General features: G+C 35.1%; 2 protein-coding genes and 1 long non-coding RNA gene across 3 annotated transcripts; 2 read left to right on the top strand and 1 right to left on the bottom strand.

The window, feature by feature from the left end:
- The first annotated feature begins 307 nt into the window (after window positions 1-307).
- On the top strand, window positions 308-4,858 carry LOC111492519 (probable transcriptional regulatory protein At2g25830). The gene is made up of 7 exons (XM_023141886.1): window positions 308-485; window positions 581-726; window positions 836-897; window positions 1,175-1,331; window positions 1,415-1,692; window positions 1,864-1,984; window positions 4,402-4,858. Exons 1-7 carry the CDS (start codon window positions 395-397, stop codon window positions 4,492-4,494), a joined length of 948 nt encoding a protein of 315 aa, XP_022997654.1. The 5' UTR covers window positions 308-394; the 3' UTR covers window positions 4,495-4,858.
- A 767-nt stretch (window positions 4,859-5,625) lies between these two features.
- On the bottom strand, window positions 5,626-9,347 carry LOC111492518 (carotenoid cleavage dioxygenase 8 homolog B, chloroplastic-like). The gene is made up of 6 exons (XM_023141885.1): window positions 9,064-9,347; window positions 7,757-8,500; window positions 7,440-7,633; window positions 6,419-6,608; window positions 6,214-6,316; window positions 5,626-6,027 (listed from the first exon to the last, which is right to left on the bottom strand). The coding sequence occupies exons 1-6, from the start codon at window positions 9,319-9,321 to the stop codon at window positions 5,882-5,884; spliced, it is 1,635 nt and encodes a 544-aa protein (XP_022997653.1). The 5' UTR covers window positions 9,322-9,347; the 3' UTR covers window positions 5,626-5,881.
- Window positions 6,461-6,924, top strand: LOC111492520. Its single transcript, XR_002719877.1, has 2 exons — window positions 6,461-6,588; window positions 6,667-6,924. It is a non-coding gene; the product is annotated as an uncharacterized LOC111492520 (long non-coding RNA).
- Window positions 9,348-12,149: the final 2,802 nt, after the last annotated feature.

Here is a 12,149-nt window from a genome sequence, read left to right as displayed (position 1 = left end):
TTCGATTAAAATGTTATAAATTTAATTTTTTATACCTATTTAAATTAAAAAATATATTTTAAAAATATTTTTATCCATTTTCACAATACTAACTTAAATAACACGAATTTGGGCAAGATTTTACAATTTTATTTATTTATTATTATTATTTTTTAAAAAATAATTGGTAGCATTGGGCTGACTGGTCCACTAAATGCCGGTACTGGTCCAAAAAGACAAGGCCCAGACAACGCAAAAAATGATACGTCGACATGTCGTTTGGATTTCAAATTCAAACTACACATCGGTTAAGATGTCGACATGGAATCTAGCTCAGCTCAAAATTGCAGAGGCCGCCATGTCCAATCGGGTGCGAGAAAGCTTTGCTCTGTGTTAAAGACGAAGCTGGTGCACTATGGCTTCGCTCCGAGCATTTGGAGTAATCCTTCAAAAATTATCCCCAAATTCGGTCACTCACAACTGCCCCCGTCTCTTCCATCTTCATAGTATCACACTCTCTCTCTCGCTCTGCACGTATTGAATCAGAGTCCATGGCCATTTGAGCTGATTCCTGATTTTATTTTTATTTTTGAAAATTTAGGAAATGGCTTGTGTTCATTATCATCATTGGCTGCCCAAGCATCGAGTTCAGAAAGTAAGATGAAATGTCGTGGCAATCAAATGCGAAGGATATGGATGTCTCCGGTCTGTATGGGCAGGCGTTCCAGCAAAATTGCTGGTAGGAAGGTACATTCCTTTCAATATCTTATGTGATATTGCTTTCAAGTATTACGCATGTTTTATTGGTGCTATTGACTTTATAGATAAGTTTATTAGAGTGCTTAACTACATGTAGGGAGCTCAAGATGCAAAGAAGGCAAAGCTTTACTCTAGGATTGGGAAGGAGGTTGTTTCTGCGTAAGTAGCTATTTTTTCTTCTTTTGGGAATGATTTTCATATAATAGCTTAATGTGTAGAATAATTCTCTTTATTGTTCTTGACAAATGTTTGGTGATGGCATTCAAAATAGTTAAGAGATTTGAGTTTTTACTGTTGAACCGTGTTTGAATCTGTGCCATGTAAAATGTTAGCCAATATGGCAACATGAGCCTCTAGGAGCTTGAACTTGGCTCTTTTTCATTCCCTCACTCATGACACGATACATTGATCTGTTTGCATCTTCTTCACTATATAGAGTTAAAAAGGGAGGAACGAGCCCCATATCCAATACCCTTTTGGCAGCCCTTCTTGAGAAAGCCAAGGAGCTTGATGTTCCAAAAGAAATTCTTGATCGTAACATTAAAAGGGCTTCCGAGAAAGGACAAGAGGCTTACATCGAGAAAATTTACGAGGTTTTTAATTAGCCAGTGATATTATCTTCATACTTTATGTTGAAAAGAAGTGATTATTAGCTGTAAACGCCGCATCTCTACAGGTATATGGTTATGGTGGTGCTAGTATGGTTGTTGAGGTCTCAACAGATAAGATAAACCGCTCAGTTGCAGCCGTTAGAGAAGTAGTGAAGGACTATGGTGGAAAGATGGCAGATCCAGGATCTGTTATGTTCAAGTTCAGACGTGCTCGAGTTGTGAATGTCAAGGCCTCTGATGTTGACAAAGACCAGCTTCTCACCATTTCTCTAGATGCTGGCGCAGAAGATGTTATTGAACCTCCGGAATATGAAGATGATACAGAAGAAGAGAGGTCGGAAAGGTAGCGTCTCTAGTAGTTTTGCTTGCTTCTTCAATACATAACGGTTGTTGTTATGCTTTTATCAATAATGAAACTTGAAATTTAGTATTATTGAAGAGCAAAGCTTTTTTGATATATCCAATATTAAGATTATTTTGAAAGAAATTTTATCCCCGTTTGTTTTTCCTGCAGATATTACAAGATTGTGACTTCCACAGAGAACTACTCGGGAATACTATCCAAGTTACGGGAAGAAAACATAAAGTTCGAACCTGACAGTGGTTCTGAGCTACTTCCTATAAGCTCGATTGAGGTATGTATTTTAACGTATATGTGGTTTCTTCATGTCTCATCACTTTAAGTTACTTCAAGTTTCTTCTTATCCTTAATTTACAGTTTGTTGGAAGGCTATTAATACTTTAAAATCGCAAATTTCAACTCGACATGAATTTTTTGAACAAGAGACAACAACTTGAAATGAATTATTACATAAGAAGAAAACGAAGTCTTGCATTAGTTTTTCAGTCAATTATTTGTTACTGTTGATAAAGTTTTCGAAGCTCAAAATTTAGAATTTCTGTACATATGCACGACACTTCGGGGAAGTTGGGTCTCTATTATGGAACAAACAAGAGGAAAAAAGTCAAAACCTTAGCAGTCATTGTGGTATCAGTGATAATAGGATTGACTCTTTATTATTACTTCTTTTTATAAGAAACAAATTATTTCATTGATAAATGAAATTACAAAAGATGTAGGATCCTATCTATAGGAAGATTACAAAAAACTTTTCCAATGGGATATAAGAGATGCAAGACTACAACTATGACAAGGTGGAACCAATTTCCACTAATAGAGAACTAAAAAAGTAGTAGAGTCAATAAAAGATTTGATGCCCTATTGTTTGTCTGGGAAGATATGGGAGTTTCTCTCTAACCACAGTCCGAAAATGAGCACGGATAACACGGAGCCATAAGATCTTTTTCTTGTTCTTGAAAATATAGCCGGTGAAAGTGAGAGATAGGAAGGAAGAGATGTACCTCCAAAAGCATAAGTGTTAAAATTCCAAAAAGCTGTAGCGTGGTATAACTGCTGGACTGGTGAATGGTAGTCTCTTGGGCCTTTTTACAAATGATGCAACAGTTAGGGGAGATGGCAATCCAGGGGGATCTTCGTGGAGCGTGTCAAGGATACATAAGTGACTAAGCTCCCATATAATGAATTTGATCTTTTTTGGAAATTTTCCCTTCCAAATAGATTGATATAATTGTTCTTTGTCACTAGTTCTAGCTGTAGCAAGAGCCCTTGTCAATGACTTTGAGGTGAATATACCATCTTTATCAATGTTCTAAACCAAAGTGTCCTCTTGGTTAGTGAGAATGATTGAAGATAGTAGGTTGGATAGGCAAGCCCATTCCTTCATTTCATCTTCTTAAGACCTCTCTCTGATGGAGTTTCCAAGAGGCATTTTGGGTGGACCATAAATCAGAAATGGAAGCTTCATTGTTGAGTGTGAGAGCAAATAAAGAGGGGAAGTCCTATTTTAGAATTGACTGGCCCATCAAACAACCTGTCCAAAGCAGAGTATTGTCTCCTACCAACTTTACCAGATATGCGTTTATAAACTAGATTCTTTGATTTCTCAATGCCCTTCTACGAGCTGAATAATAGGATTGACTTTTAATGCTGTTGGAACTTCTTATATTATAAATTGGTGTAATAAGTAAAGGATAAGAGAATGGGACAAAACTAAGTAAGGTCAAATCCCTTAAAATCAAAATAAAAGGGGAAGATAGGGTGGTCAATGTTCCGACAATGGTTTGCTAAAGGAAGCGGATTTATAAACTTGATTTAGATTTGTCATTGTTGAAAGTATTAATGAGAAACATTGCATTGGAGACTACTTGTTCACAAAGATTGTTTCTGAGTTAATGAGTAGATCTTGATTTCTTCGAGGCCCTTTATTAAGAGTTGTCTACTTTGGATAGATACCAAACGAGTGGTTAGCTAGTCAATTCTACGTAAGAAAGAAAGAATAGCTCAATAATTACTATAGACCGGCTAAGCCCATTGAGTGCTATTTAATAGACCTCAATCTTGCCGACAGATGATAAAGATAATCTAGTGCCGCCCATCTTTATTCAAGATAAGAGAAAAATATAGCCTACAAAAAGGAATGACATACTTCCTTGCACAAAAACTTAGAAAGGCACCATGAAAATGGACTTCACCCATTTGATAGGTCAACACATAGAATGGCTAAAAGAGAAACAAATTTCATTGATGAATTAAATAAAAGGAGCTAATAGACTCCCAACCACCCATCGGTGTATTACAAGAAAGATCTCCAATTCGATATAAGAGAAGAAAAGATAGACTATAATTGCTAAAAGGAAATTTATATACATCAACTTGGAGTCTATAAGGAAACTTCGCATCTATTATCAGAAGACATTGATCTAGATACGACAGTCTGAAAAAGACCTCAGCTGTTCAATGGGAATCTAATCGGACGATTATTTGAAACCCCAAAAATACACTAGTCAAGTTCTGAAATATAAGTTCAAGAAGTCAAAACCCAATCCAGATTTTTTTTTTCTTTTGGTTTTTTGGCGTCCGTGGGTGGGGGATTACTAAATTATACACAAAATCTCCTTCTTTCAAATAAATAGTGTTTTTTTTCAGTAGGGTCTCAATGCTCTGCCAAGTTGTGACATTATTGAGTTTCAGGTGGATGATGAAGCTATGGACTTGAATAAAGAACTAATGGACAAGTTGCTTGAACTCGATGATGTCGATGCTGTTTATACAGACCAGAAGTGAATATTTTTTCTTCTGTAATATTCTGTCAACATGGAGAGAGGTACTTTACTCTCCCATATATTGGATCTGTGGTTGCGATCTTAATTCGGTCTAGTCACCTTGAGAGCTGATAGATCTTTCTCAGATGAGAGTTATCTTAAGTTTGTAAGGGCTATGAACTTTTTTTTTACTGCATTATGAGGCAGGGATTTCCTTTCACTTCCCCTCTAGTTTCAAGACCTTAGAAATCGTTGTAGAATAATACTCGAACAAGAGTGATTCCGATGTCAATTATTCAAATTTTATCTTTTTCATAAATTTTAGGTGGGTGAGGGGATGATTCTTCTGATATAAAGTATAATTCAAGGATTGTTTCTTGGTTCTATTGGAAAATGATCTTACTCCACGAGGTGAATAATCGTAGTCGTGCATCATCATTGGTTATATAGAAAATAAAATCACCCACTCTTGAAGTCAGAAAAGTTATATGATATTTGATATGATTCCCATGACTTATACTTACTATTTCTAATGGCTTGAGATTATTGCTGTCTCTTTTACTGTTTGGCCAATCTATGGAGGTGAAGTGATGTGAAGTTTCAATATATTTATAATCTAAAAAACAGAAGCGTTCCCCGCCTGTCCTCCCAAGGTATAAACATTTAAGATTGTTGACCTTGAATTCATTCAACTCAGCCATTATTCTTTTCCAATATCCAATCATTACATGAGATTCATACTTGATTGGACTAATACGAGGCACGTGTGAAATCTCTTGACCACTGGACTTTGCTTTTGGAAACTGTTTCTAGGAATAATATCTGAGTATTTTGCTTTATTCTTCTGTTTCCTTTTTTTTTTTTTTTTATTACTTTTCATGTATTAGAAAAGTACTTATAATTCTTCTTTAAAACTTCCTCCTCTTGAAAAATGCTTTTAAGCGCCTACTAGTTAAATTAAATGTTCTGAAGTAGTAGGTCGACTCAAAATTGAAATTATAGAAAATCACATTCAAATTCAAACGCCATTTTTCTGAAAAAAGTGAATTCAGAAAGAAAATTGTGTATGATGATGCATAACATTTTGTCATTGTTAAACTTATGCTGTCAAATTACTCTCCGTTGAATCCAATATAAGGATTCATGGCCAGTGTACAAAGAAAAGCTGTATATATTAATTTCACAGGTCCAAAGTGGAAGAGAAACTGATGAATACATGAGGAAAAAGGGACCTAAATTCTGTACAAGGTACCTATAATCTACTCCAGCTATATGCTAATACACAGTAGAGCTACGGCGCATCGTTAGTCACCACATGTACGTATTTTCTACTCGTGCCTATGATGTATATATGTGTGTTTTCTGATACTGATTAATTGAACAAGCTACACTTTAGTATTGAAATGATACTAATTCTTTGGAATCCAGCAACCATGTAGCCCATAAGGAAGACCATAGGGAAATTTTGCCCTGGCTATCTCTTCAAATGTGGAGCCATCTAGAAGCAAAGCATACCCTTCTCCATTTTTCCCACTGACCATAGAGATCACCACTCCTGCATTCACAAAATACATTTTAGACACATTCCATTCCTTCCCTTTTTCACTAATGATATGATTTCATAGTTTACCTCCAAAATCGTCTTACATTAGTTAGAAGGTGAAAAAGATTCCGAGTCCGAGAACTTTCAGGTTGTATGTTTATTCAATTCATTCACTTAGAAGATGATATAATGACTTACCGTCGTCCTCTTCGGTTGCACCAGGTCGAGCCACGAAGAAGGGCTCGGAAGGAATAGCACCGCTTTCATACCAATTCTTGGCCTTCTTCTTCACCAAATCAATCTGAAACAAACAAATTCATAACAAGCACAAAAGTGAATTGAGGTGGAAGATCCAGAGACAAGAGGAAGCAGAGGTCAGGGAAAATGGTTGTGGAAGTGTTACCTTAGTGAGTGTGTTGGGGAAATTGCAGGGTCTTTTGGCTCCACAAGCATAAGCATATCTATATTTCTTGCCTAAGTAAGCAGGGTTGAAGCTGCACATGTCCATTCCTCTGCCATGTTCATCTGGGTCCAATGCTGCCTCCAGCTTCCCATGTCCACTCCCATCCAATGGTATTCTGAACCTTCCAACCCTACACAATTCCATTTCCAATTATTCATCCCATCTCTTCTAATCTTGGTGAATTTAAGTGTTATATGATGGCATGCTTTGAGGAGTCTAAATCCAAACAAGTCAAAGCAAAAGCAAAAGACAAAGCCAAAGACAAAGCCAAAACCAGATAATGGTGAATTGTAAGTAGTTTTCTCAAAAGAATTCAACCATTCCGGCTGTGAGTATGTTTATTTTGTTCTTTCTTAAATTCAACAATTCCGGCTTTGCAATTCATTGTATCCCATTAACTTTCCTCGTTATATCTATATATATATATATATATCTTTTTGCTTTGGTCAGTTCATCAGCTCATAATGCCCCCTCTGCATGCATACATAAGATCCGAAAACATTTTAAAAACCTTAAGGAGAAGCCTGAAAGAGAAAACCCGAAGAGGACAATATTTGTCAGCGGTGAACTTGAGCTGTTACAAATTGTACCAAAGCCAGATATCGGGCGATGTGCCAGCGAGGAGGCTGAGCCCCAAAGGGGGGTTAGTGGATTGGGGAGGTCCCTCATCGATTGGAGAAGGGAATGAGTGCCAACGAGGACGCTGGACCCAAAAAGGGGGTGGATTGTTAGATCCCACATCGGTTGAAGAGGGGAACGAAGTATTCTTTATAAGGGTGTGGAAACCTCTCCCTAACAGACGCGTTTGAAAAACCTTGGGAGGAAGCCCGAAAGGAAAAACCCAAAAAGAACAACAATATCTGTTAGCGGCGGGTTTGAGCCATTACAAATAAACACACTAAAGAATGAAAGTAAAAACTCCAAACAGTTTGGATAAGAATGATAAAAAGATCAAACAAACCTAGCATCTGGAAGAGCATGTTTGAGCGAGAAGCGTCGTAAATTATGAAGCCTAAGTCGATCTAAGATTAAAGGATTGGCATTATGTTCGCAACAATCGGCGATCACAGCGGTAATCCTTCCCTTTTCATCTCTCTCTTCATATGCATTTATGAAATGAAATGTAATGAATAATGGTACTTCTACGCTTGCAACCTGCATTTCATTGAAAAGTATGCATTATAAGTAATAATGTCATTTGATATCATATAAGCTTGTTTGCAATTTGTGTACAGGTATCAGCAATAATGCAAAATAAGATAGAAAGGGAAGACGTACAATATTTCCACTAGCTTTGCACATGACATGCATAAAGGCTTTAGACTCCGGCCGCCACTCAAACTTATACAACGGCGTCGGCTCTGCTCTCAGCAAGTTTTGAGCACAATATCTCAATGGCATCTCCGGCACCACCACATAATTCTCCGTCACTGGAAACGAGTGGACCCAACCTGGGGCTGGTCCGCCCTTGCAGTTGACCCGACCGATCACCTTTCGCTCGTTCGAGCCTGGTTCCATCCGAACCACCAAGTAACCTGGGTTTAAAAGATCTGGCAACAACGTCAAAAACTCCGAGTCCGTAACAATTGGATGAGCCGAGTGAATCAAACCGCCAAGTGAATCACTATACTCAAACTTTCCCATGGTTTCTAACGTACTCGGGTTGATTATTATAGACCCCTTTTGCGTCTCTGTAAGACACACGACTCGACTGTCGCCAAGCTTCACGACTCCAGTGTTTGCATTATCAGTCAACGATACACCAGAGAAAAGGTTTGCAAGCTCTCCAACATAGGCAAGAAAGTTATCAGTCTTGGGAACTTCAGAGAATTCACGATAACAAACCTTTTGATTCTTCATGGCAGCCTTATAAGCATTCGATTCGATTTGACGGTGTCCAGCAATTAACCGACCATCTTCAAACTGAAGCTTAACAATGGTAGCATAACCATCAAAAAGGTGACGAAAGTTATAATTTCCAATATTCCATACTCCAGGTCCATTTCTCAAATACGTTCCATTCTACATGAAAAAAATGATTCAATTTAATCAATACGACAATCATCTAATAAAACATTAAAAACTATAGTATAAAAAATGTCATCCAAATATAGTTTTTCAATCATATTGAAATAGTTATGATATTCATTGAGCATGTAGGTACAATAATTAACATTAATTAATGTAATTAAAGTTTGAATGAAACACTAACCAACATCTTATGATTCACATGATGTTATGTCTTGTTTGAAAAAGACAACTGAGAGAATTGTTTAGGTTATGAACATATTTTTTTTTTTTTTTATAGTATTTGTGTTCCCATCAACAAACATAAATCAATTAAACCAAAGAATATCCATCAGTATATTTTAAGAATAATAATTTTTATTTGTTTAAATTATTAAAAAAAAACTATTTTCCCATAATGATTAATCACCATATGAATGGAATTTTTTTCAATCATATGCATGCAAGCTTTAAAATCGATTTCGATCGAATGTTTAAATTTTCATAGCATGTTTGAAGCTAATTTTAAGCATGTCACGGAATCGTATCCATTTTAATTTAATGGTTAAGAAACGAACCAGCCAACGAGGCAATTGGCCTTGGATGGAGAGTTGTCCTTCCCATTGGTCTTGTCGAATGCTGGTCCATGCAACGTGAGTCGGGGGGGTGGAGGTGTCGATATTAGGAAATGGAACGACGACGGGTGGCGAGGGGCGGATGGGACTGGCTATACTTCTGATGGTGAAGTTGGAAACGGAGCGTTTTGGAGGGTGGAGGGGAAGACATGGATTATAGGCTTTGAAGCTAATGCAGCTTCCGGCGGCCATGGAAGCCATCTTGAGAGAATTGCTTATGATTTGGAAGAGAGAGAGAGATGGTGATGAGACAAGGAGTTGAAAGAGAGTTATTTATAAGAGAAAATAATAATAATAATAATAATAATAATTATTATTATTATTATTTTGCATTGGAATCTTCATTGGTGGAGTTCCATTTCACAAGAAGACATTGGTTTTTTAATTTTATTTTTTTAAAAAATTAATTAATTTCTTAATTTCTCTCTCTCTCATGCGAGGTGTTATTTGAATTTCATTTTGCAAAATTTAAAGAGTTTTAAAAAAAATGTGAAATTCTTAAAAAATAAAAAAATAAAAAATCATCCGAATATAAACCCTAAACAATCTATGATGTATGATAATATCGAGTTTTTTTACACCAAAATATTATATGATCAAACGGGTTGTCTTGTATGATTAGTCATAGTGAGGTTAATTGATCAACACCGGCTGTCTCTTATGCATGCTTGCCAAAGAAGAATTAATGATCTATTGTGAGATCCCACCGTGGTTAGAGAGAGGAATGAAACATTATTTGTAAGAGTATGAAAACCTCTCCCTATTCGGAAGGTAAGTTCTCAAAATATATATTGAAATTCAATTGCAAATCTTAATTAACCGTCTGGAAATAAATAAATATATGTTTTAGGGATAATCAACTACTGGAACAACCTAAACTAAACGGGTAAATTATTTAATAAGAGTTGTTTGGGTTGAAAAAATTTACAATCCAACAATTGGGTTTGGTCTGAAACATGTTTTAACCCGATCCAACCCAATTTACGAACAACACTATGGCCTATAGCACCATCTCGACCGTTGAAAAAATTTACAACTCAAATAATTGGATTTAGTTTGATGATATCATAACACATTTATGGTTCATTATAGTACTAATAATAATAAATAATTAAGAAAATAGTAATTATAGTGAAATCTTCAGTATTAATATGAAAAATAACAGTATTAATAAACAATAATTAAGGGTGTAATTGATTATGACGCCATTTGGCAATTAAAATTTCCAACTTTCAATTTATAATCACCGTTTACATCATCACAGCTTGATAATTATCCTTTGAAAATCCCAAACTTCCAATAAAGTTAGGGTTTTACTCAAAATAATTCTATTCTTAATTTAATTTTTTAATTAAGATATTAAACTTGGTCCGTTACGTATCGTTATCAGCTTCATCATTTTAAAACAAATCTATTAGGGAGAGGTTTCCACACTACACTATAAGGAATGTTTCGTCCCCTCTCCAATCGATGTGGGATCTCAAAATCCAACCCACTTGGGACCCAACATCCTTACTAGCACATTGTCCCGTGTTTGGCTTTGATATCATTTATAATAGCCTAAGCCCACCACTAACAAATATTGTCTACTTTGGTCCGTTACGTATCGTCGTCTGTTAGAGAGAGGTTTTTATACCACTATAAAGAATGTTTCGTTCACCTCTTCAACCGATGTGGGATCTCACATATCGATTTTCTCGAGAAAAATTTATTTTTCGTCCCTAGAATTTGAATAAAATAATAGTAGGTATGGGAGAGGGATGGGATGGAATGGAATATTTGACCATCCAAAGTGGAGGAGATGAAACAAACCCAAAATTATGATGTTTTCCATCAAACAAACCCATATACTTTTTTTTTTAATTTATTTTTTTATTTTTTATTTTAGTCCATACACTTCTGGAAAAGTGGGTTCGTTTGCCATGGCCAAATATGAAAAACGCTACCTTATAACTTGGGAAACCAACGCCCTCGTTGACACACCACTCAGTGTCTAACTCTGATATTATTTGTGATAGCTCATTCCATCGTTAGTAAACATTGTCCGCTTTATCTCGTTATTTATTATCGTCAATCTCACAATTTTAAAACGTGTCTACTCTAAAAAATGGTCTAGTTCTACTCCAACCAATGCACCACATGATCTAGTGACTACCTCTAATACCATTTAACAACCCAAGACCACCAACAGTAGATATTGTTCAGTTTGTCCCAATGCATATTATCATCAGCCTCACGGTTTTAAAACGCATCTACTAGGGAGAGGAGTCCACACTGTTGTAAGAAATGTTTCGTTTCCATCTTCAACTAATGTAGGATCTCACAGACCCATTACAAAGTTGCGTTCATAAACTTAATTATCATATATTTTTTAAAACTCGATGAGACTAAATTCGTAATTTAACTAAAAAACGTTTTAATGGGATGAAACATTTTGCTTCCACATGGCAAACAAAAGTTTGTACCTTTTATTTTAATTGGCTTCTCATTCATAAAACACACAATTTATTACAATCATTGTTATTGTTGCCATTACCTTGGAAAATTATATTTTCAAAACAAATTAAATTAATATATATATATATATATATAAATTGAGAAATTACAATCATTTTCCATTTTGACTATATAATATATTGCCTTACAATATCGATCGTGTGTTGTATTATGGGAAATTTCTATTCCCACGTATACAAATATTTATTTATTATTATTTTTTATTTTATTTAATCACCAATAATAATTAAATGGAACCTAATAATTCTTCAATTTTGAATTATAAAATTAAAATTAATAAAAAAATCGTAGAGTTTTTGACAATTTATATATATACCTTAATAATATTTTTTATTTTAAAGAATTTTTTAGGAGATAATTTCATTTTTCAAGGTAAATTCTATTAAAAATGTAAAATATCATCGTAATAAATTCAATAATATTTTATAAAAACTCAAATTTTAATATTTATGTAAATATATATATATATATATATATATATATATATATATATATATATATATATATATATA

Source organism: Cucurbita maxima, unplaced genomic scaffold (assembly GCF_002738345.1).
Source record: "Cucurbita maxima cultivar Rimu unplaced genomic scaffold, Cmax_1.0 Cma_Scf00017, whole genome shotgun sequence".
NCBI classification, from domain to species: Eukaryota; Viridiplantae; Streptophyta; class Magnoliopsida; order Cucurbitales; family Cucurbitaceae; genus Cucurbita; species Cucurbita maxima.
The sequence above is the reverse complement of the archived record's forward strand: the minus strand, read 5'-3'. Positions and strand labels throughout refer to the sequence as shown.

Bases quoted from the DNA above. Each gene is read 5' to 3' on its own strand.
- LOC111492518 (XM_023141885.1), bottom strand. From the start codon at position 9,321: ATGGCTTCCATGGCCGCCGGAAGCTGCATTAGCTTCAAAGCCTATAAT. The intron at 8,501-9,063 runs GTTCGTTTCTTA...TTTTTCATGTAG, and splicing joins GCCAATTGCCTCGTTGGCTG to AATGGAACGTATTTGAGAAA. The intron at 6,609-7,439 runs GTTTGTTTGATC...GGAATTGTGTAG, and splicing joins CATGCTCTTCCAGATGCTAG to GGTTGGAAGGTTCAGAATAC.
- LOC111492519 (XM_023141886.1), top strand. From the start codon at position 395: ATGGCTTCGCTCCGAGCATTTGGAGTAATCCTTCAAAAATTATCCCCA. The intron at 898-1,174 runs GTAAGTAGCTAT...TTCACTATATAG, and splicing joins GGGAAGGAGGTTGTTTCTGC to AGTTAAAAAGGGAGGAACGA. The intron at 1,693-1,863 runs GTAGCGTCTCTA...TTTTTCCTGCAG, and splicing joins GAAGAAGAGAGGTCGGAAAG to ATATTACAAGATTGTGACTT.